Source organism: Chelonoidis abingdonii, chromosome 11, assembly GCF_003597395.2.
Source record: "Chelonoidis abingdonii isolate Lonesome George chromosome 11, CheloAbing_2.0, whole genome shotgun sequence".
Taxonomy (NCBI): Eukaryota; Metazoa; Chordata; order Testudines; family Testudinidae; genus Chelonoidis; species Chelonoidis abingdonii.
Genome location: NC_133779.1, coordinates 7,248,551 through 7,275,262, shown reverse-complemented (window position 1 = coordinate 7,275,262; position 26,712 = coordinate 7,248,551). Strand labels below are relative to the sequence as shown.

The 26,712-nt window shown below is 46.3% G+C and overlaps 1 protein-coding gene across 2 annotated transcripts in view; it reads left to right on the top strand.

The window, feature by feature from the left end:
- The window catches only part of CLPTM1 (CLPTM1 regulator of GABA type A receptor forward trafficking), a 38,547-nt gene that overhangs the window by 4,776 nt on the left and 7,059 nt on the right, over positions 1–26,712 (top strand). For both annotated transcript variants that reach the window (XM_075071413.1, XM_075071412.1), the window contains exons 3-8: positions 8,550–8,673; positions 14,030–14,188; positions 16,322–16,439; positions 20,619–20,704; positions 23,032–23,152; positions 24,783–25,027. In XM_075071413.1, coding sequence (XP_074927514.1) covers positions 8,550–8,673; positions 14,030–14,188; positions 16,322–16,439; positions 20,619–20,704; positions 23,032–23,152; positions 24,783–25,027 — 853 coding nt within the window. The remainder of the gene's footprint in view (positions 1–8,549; positions 8,674–14,029; positions 14,189–16,321; positions 16,440–20,618; positions 20,705–23,031; positions 23,153–24,782; positions 25,028–26,712) is intronic.

The window sequence follows — 26,712 nt, the reverse complement described above, 5'->3', positions numbered from 1 at the left end:
AGTGTTCTATTTAAAAAAACCTATTTTTATATATACACAAACACCAAACAAATTAGATTTTTACTAGGAAAATCTATTTTTATAAAAAAAGATACAAATTTGGATTTAATGGAATTGGTGTTCCTGCGTTTTTCTGTCACAGATTCGCTTAATATTAGGAATAATGCTCGCAAGTTGAATCCTCATGTCAGGCGCAGAGTCAAGTCTATTCCTATATTGGTTTATATTGCAGTATAATACAAAAATCCTGTCTCTCACAAATAAGTTGTCGCAAAAGGAAGAACCACTCAAACTGCGCATTTAGCCACATTAGGGTGCTCTTCTGATAGGCTGCTCCAAAAATTATTCAGCGAGAGATCCTTAAACTTCTGTTTCAAATCAGAGTCAGAAATTAAGTCAGTTAGGCTTTCATAATCATATGCAGTAAAGCCGACTAGTTTGGCTGTAATTACAAACGGATTTCGAACCCAAGCATTATCATCAGTAGTTGTAGAAAAATATTCTAATAAAGAGGCCTACAAGCCATGTAAGTGCTGTAAAATGAGGCTGGAAACTTCATGGACTGTAGAATTTATTTCAGTCAGAATTTCATGGACTGTAGGGAAGCAGTTGAAGTTATTTTCTTCAACTGAAGATGCCCAACATTCCAGTTTCTTTTTTAACAATGAAATTTTATCCATTGTAGTAAAAATAGTCACTTTCTTTCCTTTCAGCGACAGATTAATCTCATTTAATTTTGCAAAAATATCTGCAAGATATGCAAGTCTCATTAGCCATGAGGAATTTGTCAGACAGTCATTAAATTTTCCTCCTGAATTATCTGAAGTGAAGAATACCAGTAGTTCACTGCGAAGCTCAAAAAGCCTCGCAAGCACTTGTCCTCTGGATAGCCACTTTGCTTCTGTATGTAAAAGAAGCACTTTGTGCTGACTACCCATTTCCTCACAAACAATTTTAAATAACCTGGATTGAAGTGGTCAAGATTTGACAAAATTGATAATTTGTACTGCTTCATCAAGCACAATTTTCAGATATGCTGGTATTTTTTTAACTGCAAGTGCTTGTCTATGTAAAACACAATGGTTCTTAGTGCTTTCTAGTGCCATACTTATGATTCGCGTTACAGCTCCCTTCATCTTCCCGATCATTGCTAGAGCACCGTTAGTACATACATCAATACATCTTCCTCAACCAGTTTCATGCTTTCTGATAAAATTGTTAATGCAGTTGGATATTTCTTCTCCAGTTGTGTTGCTTTGCAGAGATTCACATAAGAGCAGGTCCTCTTCAATAATATTATTAAACCTATATCGGACAGATACTAGTAGCGCAGCAAGTCCTGAAACGTCAGTGGAATCATCTAACTGCAGTGAATACTCATGGCAAATTTTCAGTCGGCAAACTAGCTCTTTTTCTATGTCATCAGCAAGATCTTTAATACAGCATGCAGCAGTATTATTTGACAACTGTACAGCATCAATTTTTTTTACCAGACTGCTTGCTCAACATGCGCATTACAATATCTTTCGCGCAAGGCTTTATAAGCATTTCTCCAATAGTGTGAGCTTCTCCGGCAAGTGCTGTACGGTAACTTACTCGATAAGATGCCTCTGTTGCACTTTTATTGTCTGTTTTAGCAATTTTAATCATTGAAAGTTTACAATTTCCAAGTGAGTCACGCTTCCTCTTGAAAAAATTTATATCTTTGTATTCAGCATGCTTGGTTTCCAAATGCCTACGAAGTTTAGCAGGAGCCAATGAACTGTTTGCTAGTATTTTGTTTCACACAACGCACTGCGCATCAAGAACATTTTTATTTCCAACACACACAAAACCGAAAGACAAATAACTTTTATCATACTTTCATTTCGGTCTTTTTTAACACCTGCTTCTTGTTTCTTGATGTACTTCAGTGGAAATTCTTTCACCTTGGATAACTCACTAGTACTAACAGATTTTTCGGCAACAAAAGACTGTGATTGTTCATCCTGTCTTTGAAGTGTCACAGTAGTTTGCTTGTTTATTTTGGCCACAGTTGGAATACCAGAAGAATTTGCTTTTTGTTTCTAAGTTCCTTCTTTTAGCCACAAATCCATGGTGATTAGGTTTAGTAACAATATTTAGAAATACTGATTTTTTTCAAGTTTTTTTGTCACAAATATTTATATTGTTTTGAGCGAAGCTAGTTTAGTTGTGCTTATCATACACACAGTAAAGACCCACAGGTTTGAACATATTGAGTGAATGTTATGTTCAACATGGCGTAAAGAGAATGGTGTGTGCATACCACTGCAGTTCGCGCAGCCTGGAGCGGAAGGGGTACGACGTCACTAACTGAAACATGCCCAAAAGGGGTAGATGTGCCACATTCTCTTTACGCCATGATATTCAATACAAGATCTATCAATAACTGGAAAAAGTTTTATGTTAAATTATAGTCATTCAAAGAATTGTAAACTACACTTCAAATATGCCAAATTTAAAATAAAAAATAATTTAAAGACCCTTTTTTCTAATTATGATTCTTTCATGGAACACCTATTCACATTGTGCGGAACACAGTTTGGGAAACACTGATCTGGACCATCCTTAACAGGTGTTTGTCCAACCTGCTCTTAAAAATCCCTAATGATGGAAATTCCACAACTTCTAGAGGCAGTTTATCACAGTGCATAACCACCGTTGCTGCAGTCTTAGCCCATTGCTGTTTGTCCTATCCTCAGTAGTTAAGAACAACAATTTTTCTCCATCCTCCTTGTTAACAACCTTTTATGTACTTGAAAACTGTTATATCCCCTCTCAGTCTTCTCTTCTCTAGATTAAACAAACCCAATTTTTTCCATCTTCCATCATAGGTCATGTTTTCTAGACCTTTAATATTTTTTGTTGCTCTTCTCTGGACTTTCTCCAATTTATCCACATCTTTCCTGAAATGTGTCGCCCAAAACTGGACATAATACTCTAGTTGATCCCTAATCAGCGTGGAGTAGAACAGAAGAATTACTTCTTGTGTCTTGCTTACAATGCGTTACACTGACTGATATTTAGCTTGTGATCCACTATGACCCCTAGATCCCTTTCCGCAGTACTCCTTCCTAGGCATTCATTTCCCATTTTGTCTGTGTGCAACTGATTGTTCCTTCCTAAGTGGAGTATTTTGCATTTGTCCTTATTAAATTTCATCCTATTTACTTCAGACCATTTCTCCAGTTTCTCCAGATCATTTTGAATTTTAATCTTATCCTCCAAAGCACTTGCAACCACTCCCAGCTTGGTATTGTCTGCAAACTTTAAGTGTACTCTCTATGCCATTATCTAAATCAATGATGAAGATATTGAACAGAACTGGACCCATGACTGATCCTTACAGGACCCCACTTGTTATGCCCTTCCAGCATGACTGTGAACCACTGACAACTACTCTCTGGGAACGATTTTCCAAGCAGTAATGCACCCACCTAATAGTAACGCCATCTAGGTTGTATTTCCCTAGTTTGTTTAGGAGACAGTCATATGAGACAGTATCAAAAGCCTTGCTAAAGTCAAGATATACCACATCTAACGGTTCCCCCCCCATCCACAAGGCTTGTTTCCCTGTCAAAGAAATCTATCAGGTTGGTTTGGCATGATTTGTTCTTGACAAATCCATGCTGACTGTTATTTATCACCATATTATCTTCTAGGTGTTTGCAGATTGATTGCTTAATTATTTGCTCCATTATCTTTCCAGGTACAGAAATTAAGCTGACTGCTCTGTAATTCTTCAGGTTGTCCTTATTTCCCTTTTTATAGATGGGCACTCGATTTGCCCTTTTCCAGTCTTCCGCACTGTCTCCCTTCTTCCATGACTTTTCAAAAATAGTTGCCAATGGCTCAGATATCTCCTCAGTCATCTCCTTGAGTATTCTAGGGTGCATTTCATCGGGCCCTGGTGATCTGAAAACTCTTAACTTGTCTAAGTAAGTTTTGACTTGTTCTTTCCCTATTTTTAGCCTCTGATCCTACCTCATTTTCACTGTCATTCACTATGTTAGATGTCCAGTCGCCACCAACCTTCTTGGTGAACACCGAAACGAAGAAGTCATTAAGCACCTCTGCCGTTTCTGCATTGTCTGTTACTGTCTCTCCCCCACCCCTCATTGAGTAACAGGGCTACTCTGTCCTTGGTCGTCTTCTTGCTTTTAATGTATTTGTAGAATGTTTTTCTTGTTTCCTTTTATGTCCCTAGCTAGTTCTATCTCGTTTTGTGCCTTGGCTTTCTAATTTTGTCCCTACACACTTGTGTTATCTGTTTATATTCATCCTGTGTAATTTGACCAAATTTCCACTTTTTGTAGGACTCTTTAGAGTTTTAGATCACTTAACATCTCCTGGTTAAGCCAGTTTGGTCTCTTGCCATACTTCCTATCTTTCCTACACAGTGGGGTAGTTTGCTCTTGTGCCCTTAATGTCTCTTTGAAAAACTGCCAACTGTCTTCAGTTGTTTTTCCCCTTAGACTTGATGAGTCTTAGGCCATACTTACAGGATGGGGGACTCTATTCTGGGAAGCACTGACTCTGAAAAAGGTTTGGGGATTGTGGAGGATCAGCTCCTATGAGCTCCTAGTATGACACTTGGTCCAGAAGAGCTAATGCAGTGGTCCCCAGCCTTTTTGTCTGGTGGGCGCCGGACGAAGGACGACTGCGGCAGTGGAGCACCCACTGAAATGCCGTTGAATTTCGGGGGCATTTCAGCGACGATGTCTCTCGACACTGCTTGCTGTCAACAAGTGACGTCATCGAGCGGCGTCGCCCCCGAAATTCGGGAGCGATGCCTCTCGATGACACCACTTGTCGACGGAAAGCGGCGTCATCGAGAGGCGTTGCTGCCGAAATTCAGGGGCAACACCTCTCGATAACGTCACTTGTTGGCGACAAGCATCGTCATCAAGAGGTGTCCCCACCAAAATGCCGTTGAAATTCGGCGGCATTTCGGTGGGTGCTCTCCTGCAGGCCAGGACACGGGCGCATTAAGATGCACCCGCGCACATCGAGTTGGGGACGCCTGAGCTAATGCAAGTCTAGGATGCATAAATGGGAATCTCAAGTAGGGTAGAGGTTCTTTTATGTCTGTATTTGACACTGGTGACTGCTGCTGGAACCCTGTGTCCAGTTCTGTTGTCTGTAATTCAAGAAGGATGTTGATAAATAAGAGAGGGGTCAGAGAAGAGCCATAAGAATGATTCAAGGATTAGAATACATGTATTGTAATGAGACTCGAGCTGAATCTATTTAGCTTAATAAAGAGAGACTTAAGGGGCAATTTGATTAGTCTATGAATATCTACATGGAGAACAAATATTTAATAATGGGCTCTTCAGTTTATCAGCGAAAGGTCTAATGTGATCCAATAACTGGAAGTTGAAGCTAGACAAATTCAGATTGGGCCAGTGAGAGTAATTAACCATTGGAATAATTTACCAAGGGTTGGGGATCTCCGTCACTGACCATTTTAAAATCAGGATGTTTTTCTAAAAGTTCTGTTCTAGCAATGGTTTTGGGGCAGTTCTCTGGCCTGTGGTATATAGAAGGTCAGACTGGATGATCACAATGGTCCCTTCTAGCTTTGGAATCAATTAATCTTCCTGCCCCCAAAGAAGTTACAATCAAAGACAGACATGATACAACATAGTAGATTCCAGAAACCGATGGGGAAGTGTGAGGCACCAGTGAGACAATTCTGATCAGCCAGATGAGCTGTGGTCACAGCTGTTGTTTTTTGTCTTGTACACATTCTCTGTGCTTTGTCTTGTCCTGCTACAACCCACAGGCTTGAGGACTTGACTTGCTCTCCACCCTGCCCTCAAGTCTCTGCATATCCAGCACATGGTAGCGTTGTGCTCCCCCCGAGTCACCTTAAGGTGGCAATGACATGGCTATAGTGGGCAGCAGACTAAGGATCTCCACCAGAGGCGGCAGAATCCAAACTCCCCTGTGATTTCCACTGCCCACCATTTTCTAAGGAGCTCTCCCCCATCTGCCCCACCCCACCCTTTTTTAGCTTCATAGGCCCTTCATGCCCTGGCCTTCCCTCTACAAAGCACCCAGCCTCCTCAAAATAACCCACCTCCTCATGCCACGTTCTCAAAGGAGGAATTTATTTTTTCCCTGACACCACCAGGATCATGTTCTTACTCTTTCACATGGTGCTCTGACTCTCGTCTGCTTTGGCAGACTCTCATCGGAAGTGATCACCACTCAGCTTCCTGCCCATGGGCCAGGAAAAAGATTCATTGAGCCAGGAGAGAACTAAATCTTCGGCCACTTTGCTTTCCTGAAAAATCCTGGGATTCGAACAAACCTATCTAGTCGCAGGGGTAGTAGAGTTGGAGGGTTGTTCCACGCATGGGCCAGGCTGGCATGTGGAATAGTAAGGGCTCTGAGGGTATGTCTACACTGCAGTAAAAGACCTGTGGCACATCCGTCTCTGGCACATCAGCTGACTTAGGCTCAAGGGCTTGGGCTGCAGGGCTATAAAACTCCAGAAGGGGAGAGGGTCTCAGAGCCTAGGCTCCAGCCTGTGTGGCTACACTATTTTTAGTCCCACAGCTTGAGACCATCAGCCTGAGCCCACTGACCTGAGCTCTGAGACTTGGTGTTGTGGGGTTTTTTTTTAATCAGGGTGTAGGTGTACTCTGGGGCTTGCACTGTTGTAGCGAGGGTGGAGACAGCAGGTGAGATGAGAGTAGAGCAGGGGCCTAGAGGGTAAAGGGTGGAAGTTTACATTCAACAGAGCAGATGTGGGAATTCAGCCCAGTGACTCGGAGGGGGCTGACTTGGGCTGGTCAGATAAAGAAGTTGAGCTTGGAATGTGGCACTCAGAGTAGATGCGAGACTTGCAGGACACAAATTTCAGCACGCACCTTCAGTGTCTGAAGTGTCCTGCCTCTCTTGGTTCTGTGTCTTTAACACATTTTTAACAAGTTTTTTGTGGCTAACTGCTCTAGAAAATAAATTCCTACCTGCGAAGTCTTTGGTGTAACTATTGGCTATGTAACTGGCATACCTCTGTGGTACTGAACCTTGAAAGAATTGGAACTTTGAACTTTTCAACTTATTAAGGCAAATTAGCTTGCAGAAGGGCTGGCAGTAAGGACTTTCCACTTGGAAGTGTGCAACACATAGTTAGCTGTTTCAGTGTTAAGTGTACAAAATCCATTGTAATACCTACTTGGCATGCCCCCTCTTAGCTCAAAGGGCTGAGTAGCGTTTGATAGGCTGTAGTTCAAAAGGAATTATCTTGGGGCAGTTCTCTGGCTTATGCTATACAGGAGGACGGACTAGTTGATTGCAGTGGTCCCCTCTGGCCTTGGAATCTGGGGATCTACTAGGTAGGGATCCAGTATTGCAGATTTCTGTGTGATTAGGGGTTCTCTCAGTCCCTGGTATCGCTATAGTTTATTTTCAAGCGTCAGCACAGCCTTCTATAGGTGCATTTAGGTTTGGGGTACTTAACTGAAAGCTGACTTCACTGCCAACTTCTGTGGACTGTGTATCCCAGTAAATTCTCACTTACTCTATTGCCTTGTCCTGTCGAACGGTGTGAGAATTCGTTGGGCACCTCTCACTTATGTGGCTTTTTCATGGACTATTTGGACGGCTGAAGAGGTTTGTTAATGCAGAGCTCAGGTTGCCTGGTGGATGCTGCCTTGTACCCTTCCAGAATGTGGAGAAAAGCTGAACTTAAAACTTCTGAAAACCAGGAGCTACAAATGTAACCCCTTGTTCAGGGTCTTGTCGGAAACTAGGCAACTACTGTTCTGGTTTTTAGTTGTTTGGCTGTGAATTTCGTTTGGTCTTCTCTTGAAGTGGTGGTGACAGTGAAGAGGTTATGACTATGGGGCACCTGCGGGGTTGGGGCATATGGGAGCCTCCTGCTGGGCACACGTTGCTCCTTCTCAGCTACCAACGCTGCCCAGCCTCTCTGTGGTAGAACTAGAAGGGCCAGAGGGAGGAGGGAAAGTGGTGGTAGAGGGGCTATGAAGAGTACATCTACCAGCTAGAGACAGCAAGTGGCAGGAGAAACTTGGGATTCCATATTGGAGCCTAACATAGGGGTCCATGTTCTGCACACCCATATGAGGCTTGCAAAGGTGTGAAATGGCTCGTTCATCTCACTGGGTGTTCTCTCAGCTCTTTGTGTCGATGTCATGTACTGAGCATACTTGGTTTTAATTTCCAGCACAGTCCTAGTCAGTTTTTCATAGTGTTGCTCAGCAGGAGTCTGTAACCGTGAACTGGCACAGAACCAGTTTGCCTTGGCTGGGCCTCATAACCACAGTCTGTAAGTCTGAGAAAGCAACGTGACTGAGAGAAACCGGTGAAAGCTTCTTCTTTACAGAACTGGCTGGCCATACAGCAAGCACAGTCCTCCTAGCAGATCTGTCAGCACTTCAGTTGAAGGCTTGGGGTGTGGGGCTTCTGTTATGTGATTAAGGGGGGCATTTGGCTGTGTCAGAAGGATTGGGTAAAATGTCAGTGTTAATTCACTCCTCCTCTTTCTTCCATAGGATCTTTATCATCTGGGCGATCAGCAGTTGGTTCCGTCGTGGGCCGGCACCACAGGATCAGAGTAGCGCTGGCGGAGCACCCCGCGTTCCGAGCCGCAACCTTTTCCCTAAAGACACTTTAATGGTAATGGTGAAAGGAGCAGGCCTGTTAGCTGACCCAGGTTCTGAGCAGGGGTAGCCATTGCAACTGCATGGATATCAGACAGTTGTTACGGCCAATCTCAGAGGTAGGGCAAATATGGCCTCATGCTGTGTCTGTATCATCCTGTCCTAGGAGGATAGTAACTAGTGCTTGGGGCAGCGCACTAAGACTAGAACTCTGGGAAATGAACCCTGCACTGCACTGTGTGTAAGTCATGTCACCTCAGTGCCCCTACTTGGAAAATGATACCATCTCCCGGGGTGGGAAGACTGAATTAGTCAATGTACCTGACACAGGCCAAAATCCTCAAGATGCTCTAAAAGGGCAGTATGGGTCTCCTATGTTGCACAGAATTGCAGAATCCACCCTGTATCATAAATGTCTTCCAGAATCTCAGCTTTCCTTTTAAAAAACCAAAAAAACAGCTTCTAGCCCTTGTGGGTGTGAAAATAACCTTGAAAAAGCGAATGATGCAATGGAGGGGAGAGGACTAATTCTGGGAAGGGGAACATGGTAGGGAGACTGTTTCTAGGAAGAGTTTGGGAGGAAAGGGCTGTTTTGATGGGCAGGCGGGGAGGTCATGCTTTGGTACATGTAACTTTGTGCAGCTGATGAATTCCAAAGGCACGGGCATTTTTTTCAGTGTATTCTGATTGTAGTGAACTCAGCTGAGTTATGTGGGCCTAGTTCCAGGTCCCACTGGGATTTTGCCATAAATAGAATCTAGGGGTGGGGAGTTCATTTCCCTTTCTTCTGCTCCCAAGGGTGTCTCCAATTCCCAGCCTGCTACATAGTCACTGCTCCTCTCGCTCCATATTGGTCTTCTCCCAGGGTAAAGGCCCCTTCCTGAGCAGCCTTGTTTCTTGATGCTGAAGGTTGGCATAGAGGGAACCTAGCAACCCCTTTCTCTCCTGCATATAAACTAGCCCAGATACCTTCCTGTCCCTCTTGGGCATGGCCAGGTGGGAGCTGCTGCAGCCACTGGGATCGTCCCTGTGAGGGAAGGGCAGTTTGAGTATCAGTGCACCTGAGAGGTGGTCTCACAGCCAGAAGGGCAAGCAGTGCAGCTGCTGCAGAGGGCTAGATTATGAGCTGAAGGAAGCAGCACTTGTAGGAACGCTAGGGAGCAGCTAGGGAGTGGGAAAACCCAGGCCTGGCTCTCAGATGGGGAATTGAAGTGGTACTCCTGAGGGCATTCTGCACCCAAAAAAAAAAGAAATTCTTCATACTATTTTAAAATTTTACAAATTTTATTTGTCAAATGAATGTGGAGGCTCCAGCATGGCATTGGGGACCACAGGCCACTGGCTGCATGGAGGTGGGTGATCTCTCTGCAACTCCCCCGTGACATGAACTCAGTGGTGAGGCTGCACCCGACCCAGATGCAGCACAAGGACCATGGCTGCCCCAGAAATACCCCAGAGCCCTGCCCCTCTGTGCCAGGTGCACCAGGTGTGAGCAGGCAGGCTCAGCTCGGCAGGATCCAAATGTGGAGGGGCTTAGCATGGGGGGGGATCCTGGTGTGGGTTGAGAGGGTTCAGTGTGGGGCAATCTGGGTGCGGGCAGCTCAGTGGGAGATCTGGGTGTGGGGTGGATCTGGGTGCAAGGGTAATGGGACTCTGCAGAGGGGTCAGGTGAAGGTAGTTGGAGCTCAGTGGGGTTGAGGGGTCTGGGGTGTGTGGAATAGCGCTCAGCAGGGAGGTCTGGGTGTAAGGGGTTCAGTGTGGGGTCCAGAAGCTGGGGGAGTGGGGATCTAGGTGGGGGGGGGGTGAGACTTGGAGGGAGGGTCTGGGTATGCAGGAGTCTGGATGCATGGGGGTTGGGTGGATGGGGGAGCATCTTCCCCATACTGTGATCCCTCCCCCTGCAGCTGACGAGCGGTGGGTGCAAAAAGGATGTTGGGGGAGGTGTTTGCAGAGCTTCTTGAAGACTGGGGAGAAATCTGGGGGTGGGTCTGACCCAGCCCTGGAGGCTGTGTGGGGGAAGAGGAAGTCCTGTCCTGCCCAGCTGAGCCCAGCACAGTGTAGGAGCCACCAGCTGGGTCTTCCCCAGTCCTGTCCTCTGCCCTGCAGTGATTTACCTCTCTGCTGGCTTCCCTGGGCACCCAAAACATACTGCTGGGGAGGGTTACATGACAGCTCTTGTGGATTCCCTTTGCTTTCCTGTCAGAAAGCAAAGGGAATTCAAGTCATTGTGGGATATGAATTCTGCACATGTGCAGTGGCACAGAATTCCCCCAGGAGTAAAGCGGGAATGAGAAGAGACAGGTGGGGAAGAGTGAGAACGTGTAGGAGTGAGAACGTGTAGGAGTGAGGGAAATGAGTGAGAGGTTTAAAGGGCAGAAAAATGGGAGCCAGTGGAGATATCTTGTCCTGAGTGTGCAAAGAACACCCTGGTCCCCAAACCACGGTTTTCTGGCTAGTGGTTTTGAGCCCTTAAATAACTTCCTTCCATTAATGGATAGGAGTCTGGAAGAATTCTTTCCAATTCCTATCCATGGTGGGACGCAGAGAAGGATGTGGTAGGGAAACATTCTTCCCCCAGCAATCAGCCAGGTGCTGGTTAGGAGACTTGGGGGCTCAAGCTCTGAAGTTTGAGCAGCTTGAGGAGGAGGGAAGTGAAAACAGAATTCTGGGAAATGAACCCTAACCTGCCACTGTCAGATTCCTGTGGCCTTTATTCGAGCAGCCCTGGAGCTGAAGTAGTGGAGGTTTGAAAGCTGGGCTAGCCCTTACTGGGGAGCAGTGTCTTGCCTCTTTCCAGAGTACTCTGGGTTTGGACATCACACACTGAGCACATCCAGCAAAGTTTGTAACGTGTTCACCCATGGACTTTGCTCCCTGTCAGCTCCGTGCTTCTCGCAAATCAGCACTTCCCAAATGGGTCTGTGCCAACAGGCTCTGCTATGGGGCTGGGACACTGCAGGTTCACCATTTTCTTCCGCTGACTGACCATGCATGTCACCCCGGTTTTGTGCAGCTGCACTCACTTCCTGCCCGCACATCATCCCCTCCTCCCTCATTTTCACACTGGGTAAACAAAGCACCAAGAGGACTTGTCAAAAGTCACGTGGGAAACTTGTGGCAGACCAGTGTCAAGCTGCAGTCTTTTGTCTCCTAGGCCTGTGCCTCTAACCATGGCCGCGAGTATTTGGCTCTTGCTGCAGAATTGGGCTCAGAATCTCAGCTCTCATTTTTTTTTAAATGTATGTTTCTAGTCGTATAACCTTAAAACTGAGACAAGCAGAAACTGCCGCTGTGATGCCAGTGCAGGGCTGCAGAGAGCCAACAAAATAGCTCTAAGGTGTAAATCCCCATTCACTCAGGACCCTATGGACTCCAAGGTTCTGCACCTTCAAACTTAGAGTGTTTCCAAGATGTTGCAGAGTTGTGTTTTGCTGTGGGTTTTGCTGTGACTGAGTGCTGATGTTTTGTCCTGTCTCCCTGCTCTGTTGGATCCTGTCTGCACCCGCCTTTTGCTCTGCAGCATTCCCCACGAGTGGAGAGTTAACTGGATTCCAGCATATGTTTCCTGCACTGCTCCATGGGACCAAGCTGTAGGGATCAAGTGCAAAAGTTGGGGGCTAGTTGGCAACAGGGAAGCTGGAAGTGCAGGTGATGACCAGGGCTGTCTGGTTCAGCAGCTGAGACCCAGGGAGATGAGACAGTGAGGTTGGCTCTGTTCCCTTCTGCCTAGAGGGAGGTGTTTGCCATGGGGGTTGTCCCACTTTGACATCGAATATGTGGTGCCCTGCCCCTAATCCTCTACTCCACGATGCAGCTGAAGCAGGGTGTTCATTCATTGTCTCCAATTTCTTAACTTTAAAAGGGACGAGATAACGCTAGTGCATTTCCTGCTGTAGGTTGGCTCTCGCGTTTTGAAGTCTGTTGTTGGACAGTGTCATAAGCATGTAGATTTGCAGCAGTTCTGAGTGGCACTGTGGCCTCAGAGCATAGACAGATTTGTCACATCACAGAACTTATTCCATGTTCTCTATCTTAGGCCTGGTCTACACTAGAATTTTACATCGATATGGCTGTGTCTTGGGGTGTGACATCCACACCCTGAGAGGCATAGCTATACCAACATAAGGCTATGTCTACACTAGCACTCTCGTTGCTAAAACTTTAGCTGCTGAGGGTGTGAAAAAACACCCCCAAAGAACAAAAGTTTTAACGACAAAAAGAGCTGGTACGGACGGCGCTACTCCCGGTGACAAAGCTGCTGCCCCTTGTTGGGGGTGGTTTTGTTCTTTCACAAGGAGAGCACCCTCACGATGATAAAGAACAGCCACACAGCGCATCTGGCAATGGCACGGTGGCAGCAGCACAGCTGTGCCATTATAAGGTGTGCTGTGTAGACGTAGCCTAACTCCAGTGTAGACAGCGCCAGGTTGATGGAAGAATTCTAGCCTAAATACCACCTCTTGCAGGAGGTGGATTGCATGCACCAATGGGAGAATCCCTCCCGTCAGTGACAGTAGCATCTACACTGAAGTGCTTTATGTAAAAGCCCTTAAGGCTTGTCTACTTAGGAAAGTGTTTGCAGTTGTACAGCTATAATTAAACCACCACTGTAACTCCTTGTGCAGACACTCTTATTCCAGAACAAGAGTGGTTTTTTTCAGGTTAGTTTAAACCCCTTCCCAAGCAACATAAGCTAAATTAAAAAAGGCCCTGTTCTATGGGAATATGAATGTGTCTGCGCAGGGAGTTATACTGGTATAACTATAGCTGTTTGTATTCAGACCTTAGCTTATACTGGTATAACTTTTCCATGTAGACAAGCCCTTAGTGATTCCATAGCTAACCTGCTCAGTTTACAGATATAGAGCTGTTTTCCTTGCAAACCCATCGTGGGATCTGAGAGTCAAGCTGGGGTCTTTCTGGCTCAGCAATAAAGATTGTACAGTCATGTAAACTTTTGCAACCGTGTTGCCCTGCGTGGATCACGTAGTTATGACAGAGGCTAACTGCCAAGTCCTGCCATGCAGCTAAAGATCCTGATGGCACATGAGCCACAACAGACTCCCAATTCCCCTCTCATTCCTGTGCTGCCTCTGCATGGTTAACAGGAGTCAAAAGCGGGAGAAACTTACGTTAGGCAGCAGTGCTACGTCTTTTGTCTTGTGAGCCATCTGCTGAGTCAAAAGGGCTCACTTGTCAGAGCAGAACTGCACTTCACAGGTAAGTAAAACAGCACTTCAGTTGGAGTTCCGTCCAGGGTGACTATCTGCTCCTGGGAGTATCCCCTTTCACACACCCTCCCTCTGCTATTTTGATGTCACCATCATCCTGAACTGCCTGCCAGAAGCAACCCTTCTCTCTTCTCCCTGCAGGATCTTCATGTTTATATCTCAGAGCATGAGCACTTTACAGATTTTAATGTCACCTCAGCACTGTTTTGGGAGCAACGGGACCTTGTCTATGGTGACTGGACCGGTGGTGAGAATGCGGATGGGTGCTATGAACGCTATGCAGAGTTAGACATTCCTGAGGTTAGTACATAACTGTGATTTCTCTCTTTCTAGGTGGTTTTTCTCCTGACACTGGATAATGGGCCACAGAATGGAGCACTGACTTGGAGATGAGTTGTTTTCTCCCCTCTTTTGCTCTGTCCTCCTCCTTTTAAGGCCTTAGATGAAATGCTTAGGCTAAGGCATTGCAGGCTTTCCCTCTGCAGCCTTCAGGGATCTTATGGAGTGACTGAACTTTCCATAAGTAAGGTGTAGCTGGCATTGTATTGCAGGCCTGAGTTTCACTCTCCTGATTTGGCCAGCAATAAACTCCCCTGCCTGCAGTGTCCTTTCTGTCCTTGTGTTCCAGAGCAGGAGTCAGATGCTGAGGTGTACCTGCACAAAGCATTGGTCAGCTTGCAAAACCAGCCCCATTTTCTTATTTGCAAATGGGTGCGGTCTTTGGTTGGTGACGAGCTGCTGCTCTGCCAGTAATGGTGAAGTCTAGAACATTACCTAGGGAGGTAGTTTTTAAGGTCAGGATTGACAGCGCCCTGGCTGGGATGTTTTAGTTGGGAATTGATCCTGCTTTGAGCAGGAGGTTGGACTAGATGACCTCCTGAGGTCCCTTCCAACCCTGATAGTCTGATTGCCTGATCTTCTTTTATTCAAACCCAGCCATCTCTCTCTGCCTATATGACTAAAACTCTCACCCAGGCCCCTCATGTCCCATCCTGACTCTGGTTCCTTGCTACCTCTGGCCTGTTCAAAATGCTGTTGTTGAGATAGTGTTCCTGGTACATCAGTTGGACTGTTACTCTCCCTCTTCCATTTGCTTCGCTAGCTCCCCCTTTCACCTTGTGTCAGACTTCAGCTGCACACTATCACTCTTCAGGGCCCTCCTCCTAGCTGTTACTGTTTGCTAGCAAGTGGGCTCCTGCCACTCCTCCTGCAGTGTCTGCCTCAATAGCCTGCCTATCTGTAGCTCCCTTAGTGCTTGCTTCTGGGCTGTAAGTAGGCATGGATCATCATCTCTAAATTGGTCTGTAAAGCCACTACCCAATCTTTCTCCAGAACCCTCCTAAAAATCTGCTGCTGCAAGACACTCACCACTGCAGTGGCAGACAAATGGCCCTTGGGGATTACCAAGGCCTGGCTTGGTTGTCTTTTACTTTTTAATCTTTTAAACATTTAAAAAAAAAACAATCCAAAGTTACTTGGAGCCGCTGAGTGGGCTGGGCTGGGCTGTGGGTAGAGCCAAAGATAAGATGTGGTGGGGCCAAGTTGCAAGGGGAGCCATTGAGGTGGTGGGGCCATGTGATTCCATCGCTGTTCTCAACTTCTCACCCACATTCTCTTTTTTTATGCCCACTTGGACTTGTGTGCTATTAAGCTGCATGTTTTTCAAACCATCCATGCCTGAACGGTTCCCACGCGATGGGACTTCATCTCCCTCAGGCCCCATGGTGTTACTGTAATACAGAACAGTCTTATTCATCTGTCACAGGTTCATCTCTTGAGTAACCCCAAAAGCTTTAATACTTTGCAGCCTCTGTATGGTTAAGAGTGAGCTCCTGCCTTTCTTATAGCCAGACAGTGCATGGGAAACCTTCTTTAGCCATTCATGAGTAGACAAATAGCATTCCAAGAGCAGCCACTCCCAGTGTTCATATGTATTATGCACAGAGCTAATTTATGGGCAAGGTTGTCTTTTGTTCCAGGTTTGTACAGCACCTTGCGCAACAGGGTCCTGGTCCATTACTGGGGCTCCTTGGCACTGTAGTAATATAAACAAACAGCAGACTGGAGTAGGGAGGCGTGGCCCTTCCCTGGAAAGAGCAATGATCGTGTGGTGATGAAGCTTTATGTTTAGAATTGTAGAGATCTGTAAATCTAGTTATAAAACCAGTGTCGTCATGATCCCCTCGTACAGACTGTACGTATTAAGCCTTTTCATTGCACAGGGAGTAGCCGTATCACTTTGGATTGGCTAGTGGACTCACTGGAGCATAACGGATACTATTAATGCATCCAGAAGAGGAAGACAACGTGTCTTGACAGGAACAGAACACTTCTTGATGCTTACTGCTCTGCATAGCCTAGGCAATGTCATTCCTGGTTTTCCAGTGCAGGGAATGAGGATGCTAACTGTCCTGTTGGCGTGTGTGATTTCAGAGCGTGCAGCATAATGGCTCCATGTATGTCCATGTGTTTTTTACGAAGAGTGGCTTCCATCCGGATCCCAAACAGAAGAACTTGTACAGAAGGCTTGCTACGGTTCACACATCACGAAGTAAGACAGCTCGTGCTGGCATGAGTGGTGGGGTTCAACAATGTTTGACTTCATTCTCCTGAAGCATCAGGGATGGTCATGGCTGGAGATGGGACGTTGGCTGGGGTGGGCTAGGGCTCTGAGGTGGCACCGAGCATTCTTTCTCAGGTGCTGGACTGCCTGGTTTTTTCTCATGTGCTCAGGGTTGAACTGGTTGCCATACATGGGGTTGGGAAGGAATTTTCCCTGTGGTCAGTGTAGCAGGGATCTTGGGGTTTTTCGCCTTGTGCAGCAGTGGGTGCTGGTCACTTGCTAAGATTATCTGGTGTATCTCACATAATCATTTCCCTGCAGTTGTGGGGATCTTGGGCACTGGCGGCTCTCCGTCCCTTCTGTTCTCTGCCTGTGGCATGAAATAGTCTAGTCTCCTGTGAGCTGTAATGCTTAGATCTAATGTTGGTTGTTGAGTTTACTGTGTGTTTGCTGGGTACTGTTGGTGGCCTGTGATATATAGGCGGTCAGACTCTGAGGTGGCGGTCCCCAATGTTCCCTCTAACTTTTTCTATCCATGTGTGTAATAAATGTTGTGTACCAAGGTATGTGCAGATGTGCACCACCAGTAGAAACAAAAAACCTGACAATCTGTTTATGTTTTTAAAAAGTTACCATAGGGATAATTACTCCACCAGGACAGGTTAGGCATTTTAGAACTCACTACTCAAAGAATCAAATTTAAAGAGAAATAAAAATTGTGAAATGTATAAACCAGTCAAAACACTAAAATAATGCACTTTGAAAGAATAAAATTACAGAGAATACGTGTGCATTGCAGGAAGTACCAAGGAGTAACAGCAGCAATAACACAAGTGTGTGTGCTGGCTGCTGGGGAAAACCGTGCACTGTCTCTTTAAGACACACACGGAAAGCTCTCCTAAGCCCTGTGGTCTCCTGTCCCCGGCTCTGCAGAGATGGGGTACATGGGAATGCGGGCGGGAGGGAGTGTGTGAGCTGGCTGCTGGGGAAATCAGCGTTGGAGGAGGGGCACCTGAACACATGCAGCTGGCTGTGGGGACTCAGCTAATCAGCTGGGCGGCACTTAAATCTCTCCCGTGCAGCCTCCCAGCTTATAGGGAATACAGGGGGTCCTCCTGGCTAGGGTGACCAGACAGCAAGTGAGAAAAATCAGGCAGGGGTAGGGGGTAATAGGCGCCTATATAAGAAAAAGGCCCAAATATGGGGACTGTCCCTATCAAATTGAGACATCTGGTCACCCTACTTCTGGCCTTAAACTCCATGACCACCTGATTATGTACATAGTGCTTGAGCCATGTGCGATAACTGGTGTCACAGTACAGAAGTGTTCTAATACTAGAAGAACTAACTGAGTGGCTACCGTAGTGCCGTGTTGGTGACATGTACCCTTTGTGTGGCAAGCTGTGGTGTGATTCTACAGCCGTGGCTCTCAAACTTACTTGATCGTGCCCCCTTCTTTTGTCTATAGTAGGACAACTGCTGTTACGTCCTGTACAGCACAGGCCAGTGAACTTTCCCAGCGTTATTCCATTTGAAGTAGAAAATCTCTTACTTTAAAAAAAAAAATTCAGCCTTGATTTAAAAATTCCCAGTGACGGAGAATGTCCCATGACCCTTTGTTAGTTGTTCCAGTGGATAATTATCCTCACTATTAAAAAATTTGTAGCTTCTTTCCAATCTGAATTTTTCTAACTTCAACTTCCAGACATTGGATTAGGGTGAGCAGATGAGAGACATGAAATATCGGGACATGGGGGCGCGGGGGGGCACTGGTGGAGCAAAAGAAAGGAAAAAAAAAAAAAGCCGCCAGAGCATAGGAAAAATTGGTGGGGGCTGAGCACCCACCAACAGCTCCCCGCCCCCTACCACACCAGCTCACCTCCGCCTCCCCTGAGCGTCCTGCTGCTCCCTGATTTGCACAAGCCTGGGAGGGAGGTGGGAGGAGGAGGAATGCTTGGGGAAGAGGTGGGGCCAGGGCAGGGATTTGAGGAGAGATCCAATGGGGCAGGGAGGGGGCAGAGTCGGGGCGGGGCCGGGGCTGAGTTCAAGGCGTGAGCCCCCTCCGCCTGTGCACCGGAGTGCAAAATATCGGGGCAATTTGCCCTGGCAGCTGGACAAACAAGTATTAATCATGTTAGACTGCTAGACTGAAAAGCTCATTATCAAATATGTGTGTCCCAGGTAGGTACTGTAATCCAGTCATCCCTTAATTTTTTCTTTGTTAAGCTGAATAGTGAGCTCCTTGAGTTTGTCATTAAAAGGCAGGTTTTCTAATACTTTATTCATTTTCATGGCTCTTTTTCTGACCTCTTTCCAATTTATCAATATCTTTCTTGAATTGTGGGCACCAGAACTGGACACACCAGTTGGGAATACAGAGGCAAAAGAACCTCTCTACTTGTACTTGACTTTCCCTTGTTTGTGCATCCCAGGACTGGAGCCACGACTATGCACCACGGTTGTGGGCTGGAGCGGGGGTTCTGTGCCTCTCTGTGGCGGAGGGGTGCCCCCCCATGGGGCTCCAGCAATCATTCCTCTGCACACTCCCATTCCCTCCCCCCAGCTATTTTTAGTAAAGTCACAAGGTTTTCATGGATTCTCCATCACTGACTCTCTTAAAATCAAGATTGGAATTAATTCAAGGGCCTTTTACGGTCTGACTAGAGATTGTTGGTCCCTTCTGGCTTTAAACTCTGTCTCTATTTTTATTATACAAATTTGAATAAATGCCCTTTGGAAAGGGACATGTTTGTGTGTTTAAAACACACACACAGATGGGCATCAACAGAGCTAGGAGTTGTTTTCTGGAGAATGGTAAGTGAAATTTATTTCTGAGAAGTCGTGAAGAAGTTGGGGTGATCCTAGAGAGTTACAGAAGAGCTATGTGCTATGAATCAGAAGTGAGTGGGTGCAATTTTATGTTGGAAAGGGAGTGTGTTGTGCTGCGTAGGATGGGAATGTGGCTGTCTTTTGTCATGTAACATGAAGCTAGGTAGAATGTCATCTGAGCATAATCTCAGTGAGGTTTATAGAAATCTCTCCAATGTGGCTTTTGCAGAGATAGTCTTTGAAATATGCAAAGCTGCTACTGAGATAAAGCCAAACACTTTTATTAGAAATAAGGCACAAATTTAACAGGGAGGTGATTAACCATGGGTGCAAACTGCCAAGGGAAGGGGCAGATTCTCCAGCTGACTGCCTTTCTGGAAGGTATACTTCAGCCAGACAAACCGTTGGGCTCGATGCCGGAGTAACTAGGTGAAGTCCTGTGTAATACAGGGAGTCAGAGGATTTCCGTATGAGGAGAGATTAATAAGACTGGGACTTTTTGATTTGGAAAAGAGACGACTAAGGGGGATATGATTCAGGTCTATAAAATCAAGATTGGTGTGGAGAAAGTAAATAAGGAAGTGTTATTTACTGTTTCTTATAACACAAGACCCAGGGGTCACCAAAAGAAATTAATAGGCAGCGGGTTTAAAACAAACAAAAGGAAGTATTTTTTTTTCACACAACCTAGTCAGTTTGTGGAACTCTTTGCCAGAGGATGTTGTGAAGGCCGACTATAACAGGGTTCAAATGGCTATTAGCCAGGATGGGCAGGGATGGCGTCCCTAGCCTCTGTTTGACAGAAGCTGGGAATAGATGACAGGGGATGGATTACTTGATGGTTCTCTGTTCTGTTCATTTCCTGGCATTGGCCAATGTTGGAAGACAGGATACTGGGCTAGATGAACCTTTAGTCTGATGCAGTATGCCCATTCTTATGTTCTTAAGAACCTATTCTGTCTCCATTGGATGCTTTGCTTATATTAATTTACTGTGAACCTTGAATAAGGTTTTTTAATATTTGTATACATCTAAAGCAGGTGCTCTCAGACTGGGTGTCGTGACCCCACAGGCGGTCACAAGGTTATTACATGGGGGGGAGGGGGTGTCACGAGATGTCCAGTTTGGACGAAAGATCTTCAGGAAGTGTCAAAGACTGATGATTTTCATTCACCTAGTCAGTGGTCCACTTTGTCCCAAATCATGAGCTCAGGAGAAGCAGGGAGATGCTGCTTGAAGTGGATCTGTTTTGGGCGGCTGCCTCCTGCAGAGTCTGTTACTGATAAGTGGAAGAATTCAGCATTACTCACATCTGCCTGCCTGTCTCTTTCCTTCTAGTGATAAATAAATATAAACGTCGACGGTTCCAGAAAACCAAGAATCTTCTGACGGGGGAGACGGAAGCAGATCCAGAAATGATAAAGGTATCTAACTGCTTTCCTCATTCAGCAAGGCCCTGGCTTTTCTCTCACTTCTGCTTCCACACCCAGGTGTCTTTTTGCTTGGAGAGAAGTTTAGGCTTTGCTGCAGTCAGGTACTAACTTCCACTTCGAGAGAGAATAGGATGAATGGTCAGGATCTCTGCTGGGGTGGGGTGTTGGAGCGATTACACTGGCCTACAGCATTTCCCAGAGAGGCCAAGAGTCAAATTGACTTGTAAAACACATGGTAAAGACATTTCAAAGTACATCTTAACTCCCTAGCACAACTTGGACATCTGCAGAATTTCCTGTATCCCAGGTATCGTTGCCCTGGGAATAGCTGCTTTGCTACAAGTGGATTGATAATTTAAATTAAGAAATCAGATTTTTTTTATCATCCGTGTATCCCTTTGTTTGCTGTGGGTTAATGCTTTTCCCAAACAGTGGGAAGTAGAACTTAGACTCAGCAGTGAATAAGTCCAAAATGTTCCCTAGATGTTTGTTGGTTCACCCTCCTTGATCCTTGGTACTGCGGAGATGTTTCTGTGGAATTCTCCTGCCTACACAGGGTGGTACTTTGTTCCTTCTCTTTAATGAACTGTTACCTTGTCCTCCCTCTGATGTATTGATACAAGGTTTTCCTTCACCCCTTTATCAGACAATTGCACTGGGGGACTCTGACTCTGTTTCAACTACCTTTTCCTGCTCCTATATGCGTGCTGCTGCTATATCACTTCTCCTCCTGCCTCTCCTGTGGATCTCTCCTTTTCGGCTCAACTCTCTAGTCCTGTGACAGTCTGTGACTGAGGAGGAGAAGGGTCCCAGGCAGAACTCTGTTAAAGGGTTAACTCAGAAAGGGAGCCCAGTTAAACCTGCTGTTGAAAATGGATACAAATCTGAGAATGATAGAGAAGTAGAAACCAGCTACAGAAGACTTCCTCCTGCCCTTGTGTTGCAAAGGGTAGAGCTGGTGCTCTCACCCCTAAGGCATGTGCTTTCCTGTTCTGAATGTTCTCTGGGCCCAGGACAGCCCAGTGCTATTTGCTGGGAGGTGCCAGACTGGATCACAGGTGCTGCTGATTTATAGCCTAATGAGATGCAGAAAAGCATTATTAGAGGTCACCCTGCTGGTTGTGGTCTGGTCTGATCTAATCCTTGTTTGCCTATCTGTGACTGGCTGGTGCTGACAATCCCAAGCTCTGGGTGTCCATAAACTTCTGATTGCTAGAAGCTGGGATGGATTGCTCAGTAAATTGCCCTGTTCTGTTCGTTCCCTCTGCTGCCGATCGCTGTCGAAAGACAGGTTAGTAGGCTGTGGACCATTGACCTGTCCTAGTCTGGTCATTCTTAATGTGTTAATCTCTCGCTCCCTCCTGGCTGGAGGAGAACAAAGATAGCAAAAACACAAGACTCAAAAAAGCCCGTAGGAGGGGGAAAACTGATGGACAGTTGAAGGGGTTGATTGGCTGAAGTGAGCTACCAGACACATGCCCTGACCTGGTTCAGAAATTTTCAGTTTGGCCTAGAGCTGCCCTGTCAAAGTGGTGCCTTTAGAAGGGTTAGTAACTAGCATTACGAAGACCCTTGCTCCCTAAAACCTAGCAGAGTTCTTATGGGTTTTAAATTGTAAAAAAATCTCCCAGTTTAAAACTAAAAATTCTGCACACAATCTTTTAAAATTCTACAAATTTTATCTGTCAAAATAACACTACATAATCATCATCCTTCCCCCCGCCCCAGGCCAGGGATCCAGAGGGAGAAACAGCGTGATGCCTGTCCCAGGTTTGCACAGTGCTTCCTACATGCTGCCCTCTCCTTCCCAGGGCATGCTGGGAACTGCAGCTGCCAGGAACCCTCTAGCTCCCTCTCCTGTCTTCCTCTCCTATGTGCGAGCTGGGCTCTGCAATGTCGGGTGGCCCCTAGTAGTGGCTGTTAGCACTGCAGCTCATTTCTTTGGGGAAAAGGAAATTCTGAATTGCGCAATGATGCAGAATTCCTCCAGGAGTAAGTTTATGTCCTCTAATCTATCTACATCTGCCCACGTTTGGCCAAGATCTGGATGAAACTGTCTTCCCCTTTGTCTCCTTCATGGTCTTAAACCCTTCAGGTCCTTACATCCCTGTAAGATGGTCTCTCTAGCTGCATTATGGAAGTCCAGTGCCTTTATCTGTGTTCTCTTTCCCCAGGACCAAATCCAAAATTACCTACAGTGCCCAAATCTAATGAGCTGCACTGGCTGTTTTTGTATATGTGGCGCCCTCTTGCTATCGCTAGAGCAATGATATGCCCCAGTACCCTGTACCAAATGGGACTTTGTGTTTTTGTTGCAGAGAGCAGAAGATTTTGGCCCTGTGGAGGTGATCTCACACTGGCACCCTAATCTCACCATCAACATAGTGGACGATCATACTCCCTGGGTGAAGGGTAGTGTGCCACCGCCTCTGGACCAATGTAAGAACTTGGGATCTGCCAGCACTTCCCTTTCTCTGAGATGCCATTTTGGAATGTGTGTGTTTGCTCCAAGACCTCATCTCTTCACAGCTTATCTGTCTAGTTCTTATAGCTGGTCTTGTCATCTCCTCTCATCTCAGCTCTCTGCAGAGCTTCCCTCTGTTATTTGCCCACTTTGGGGCACTTGTTGTAATGTAGTAGTTGCATGCGAGTGGAGTTGGTTTTGTCTGCTCTGGACTAGCTTAATTTCTTCAGCATGCTTGTGGATTGGGCAGTTGAGGGGCTTGGGAATGGAATATTGGAGACTTTCCCTCTAGTTCAGTAGTATAAATTTCTCCCAAGTTGGTAGTAACTAAATTGTTCCTGTCTGTTCATTGTCTTGTGAGTAGGCTTGGAAGGATTGGATTTTTAGCAGTAAATGTTGGTAAACACTGATTTCACCACATACACACGACTCTTTCCATCAATGATGATTAATATTGATAGGTAGACAAAGTAAGAAAAATGCTGCTTGAAAACTTGAGTCCAACCATAACGTGCTTAAGAGGGTGTTATAATGCCAGCAATAACAGAGCTAGAGCAGAGCACCTTTTTAGGGACCTTTAACTTTCTTAATCTCAACGTCTGTCATTAAATAATTATTGTCAGACACCTCCCTCCATAATATCCTGCAACTGTGAAAAAATAGGTAAAAATTGGATAAACACTTGAAAAAAATAAGCATTGATAGCTGTCAATATTATTTTGAAAAAAGCAAATTGAATTCTACCAAGCTTGCTTACAGGAAGTGAGTTAATGGCTTCAGTGCAGCGTCTAAGAGGCAGGCTTCCACAGCAAAAAACACAACAAAAAACCCAAAAACCCCTACCAATTCACCCATGTAATTGGGCCCCTGTGTTGCATGTCTCACTGGCAACCCAGGACCGAATGGGTCATGGAGCGTAAACTCTCACCAGGTGGCCCCCTAAGTAAGGACTCTGTTACGCTATCAGCGAAGGATGTTTGTGGCAGACTTTCCCTGCTGCTTCCCATGCTGTTCTGTGGCTAAATGAACATCCGTCTCCAGGGTTGTTAGATCGGCGCTATCCATCAGCTTGAGATTCAAATCACAAACACTCTTCAGAAGAAAATAGCTGGCACCATAAACTTCCTGGAAGCCAGTTTGATATACTGGAATCCTGCAAATGGCCTGGTTTCCAGAGGGTGTTAATTGGATGCTGTCAGACTGCTTTCAATACCTGAGTCTGCGCTTGGTCAGTAATATACAGAGGGAATGGGTTTGAGCTCTGGGCACTGAGAGAAAGGTGCTATACTCTCCCGTCCATCTGTGGCAAAGCAAGACCCCCTCCTTCACACTCTGGCCATCGCTTAGTGCCCTGTGTGCTGTAGGAGCTGGCATCTTTCTCCTGAGGGAAGGCCGGGAGGCTCAGGCTCCATGTACCAGCCAGCTGTACAAAAGCAGTTGCTGGTCTGGGGTTTCTGTTGGTGCTGGTCCAGGATGATTTTTGTTGTTGCAGGATGAGGTGGGTCTCCATTGTCTGTCTTAGTGAGTGAAGGTAGCCTTCTTTGTGATATCCCATTCCTGTTTGCTCTCTCAGGCCTGTGTCTGCGCTCTCTCCCATTGCTGCAGATGTGAAGTTCGATGCGGTCAGTGGTGACTACTACCCCATCCTCTACTTCAACGATTACTGGAACCTCCAGAAGGATTATTTCCCCATCAACGAGACAGTGGAGCGGCTACCTTTCCGCCTCTCCTTCTGCCCACTCTCGCTGTGGCGCTGGCAGCTCTATGCCGCACAGAGCACCAAGTCCCTGTGGAACTTCCTGGGAGAGGACTTGTACGAGCAATCGGATGAGGAGCAGGATTCTGTAAAGGTTAGACAGCCTTGACAAATCTCCTCTGGGTGGGTTTTCTCCAGCTTTGTTTTTGGTGGGTGCCTCTCTCTGCCACTTTCCACGGAGATCCCACAGGCCTCTGTCCTAGACTCGCACCTCTCCACCCTTTCTGACCCACTCACAGAGCTTCAACTGCTGTTCCTGTGTGGATGATTCCCAAATGTACCTCTCCACTCATGGCCTTTCCAGCAGCTCCTCATTTCATACTATCTGCTTAATTTTCACATAGCCAAACCAGAGCTGCTAGGGTAAGAGTTTCAAAAGTCTAAGTGACTTAGGAGCCTTGCAAATGGCAAAGTCACTTTTGAAAATGCATCTTAGGCCCCTAAGTAGCTCAGGCACTTTTCAGAACATTCCCAAGTGGCCTACCCTCTCCTGATCCTTCTCTTCTGGCCCACACATCACCACCATCTGGGATCCCTTCAATTTCCTTTTTCTATCAAATCACAGCAGAGTCTGGATCGTGCTGCTGCATTCTGCATAAATCTGGAAGATCCAGCACTTCCCTTCTGGCCCTGCAACTGTTGGGCTTGCCCAGGTCCCCTTGGCTTCCTGCTTTGATTCCTACCTTCTCTACCTTCTCCTGCCTTCTCTACCCAACACCCACCTTTCTTCTTCTGGGATAGAGAATCAGCCACTCTGTGGCTTCAGGAAGTGCTCCAAGTATGCACAGGCCCAGTCTTGAACTGGTCTCACAAAGGACTGAGAGATGTTTCTTTGAGCACTCGTTGCCTGGACAGGGCAACTTTGAGCGCTCTGGTCTCAGCCAGTGCTTCCGGTGTGGCGGGGTGAACTCAGCCTGGGATGTATGAAGGGCTTCAGCCTTAAGCTGTATCGGTGCCTCCTGTGACTGGTACAACAGGACAGTCCCCAGGATATTATTGCCAAGGAAACCGAGGCCAGTGTAGTCAACGCTATTCTACTCTGAAGAGTGCTCTGTAGAAATGGTGTCAACCATCACAGGATTTACTCTAGGATCTTGTCTCCCTAGCTCAAGACAGGCTGGGACTCCCCCAGCTGTTAGATCAGTGGGGCTCTGGGGAGCTGGCAGTGGGATGACCTTGAAGACTAGAGGGGCACAAATGGGATGAAATTCAACAAACAGAGTGCAAGGTCATGCACTTATCGTCTAATAATAAGAATCTGTGCTACAAGCTGGGGGTTCATCAGTTAGAAGCGACTGGGGGGTGGGTGTGCGGAGAGGCTTGGATGTGTGGGTTGATTGCAGGATGGCTGAGCCACCAACCAGTGTGATGTGGCTGTGAAAAAGGCAAATGCGATGCTAGGATAATAGGTGAGGTACTTCCAGTATGTCCAGAGAGGTACTAATGTCATTGTACAAGGTACTGTTTAGACCTCACTTGGAAGGCTGTGTGCAATTCTGATCATCAGGAAAGATTAATTCAAACTGGGACAGGTGCCGAGAAGAGCTACCAGGCTGCTCAGGGGAATGCAGGGGCTGCCTTCTGAGAGGAGACCAAAAGAGCTTGGTTTGTTAGCCTAGTAAAAAGAAGGCTGAGAGGCGATGTGATTGCTCCCTGTAAATACAGCACGGGGGTAAACATGGAGAGGATGATGAGCTCTTTAAGCTAAAGGACAGTGTTTGCACAAGAACAAGTAGATATAAGCTGGCCAGAAACAAATTCAGGCTGGTAATTAGAAAA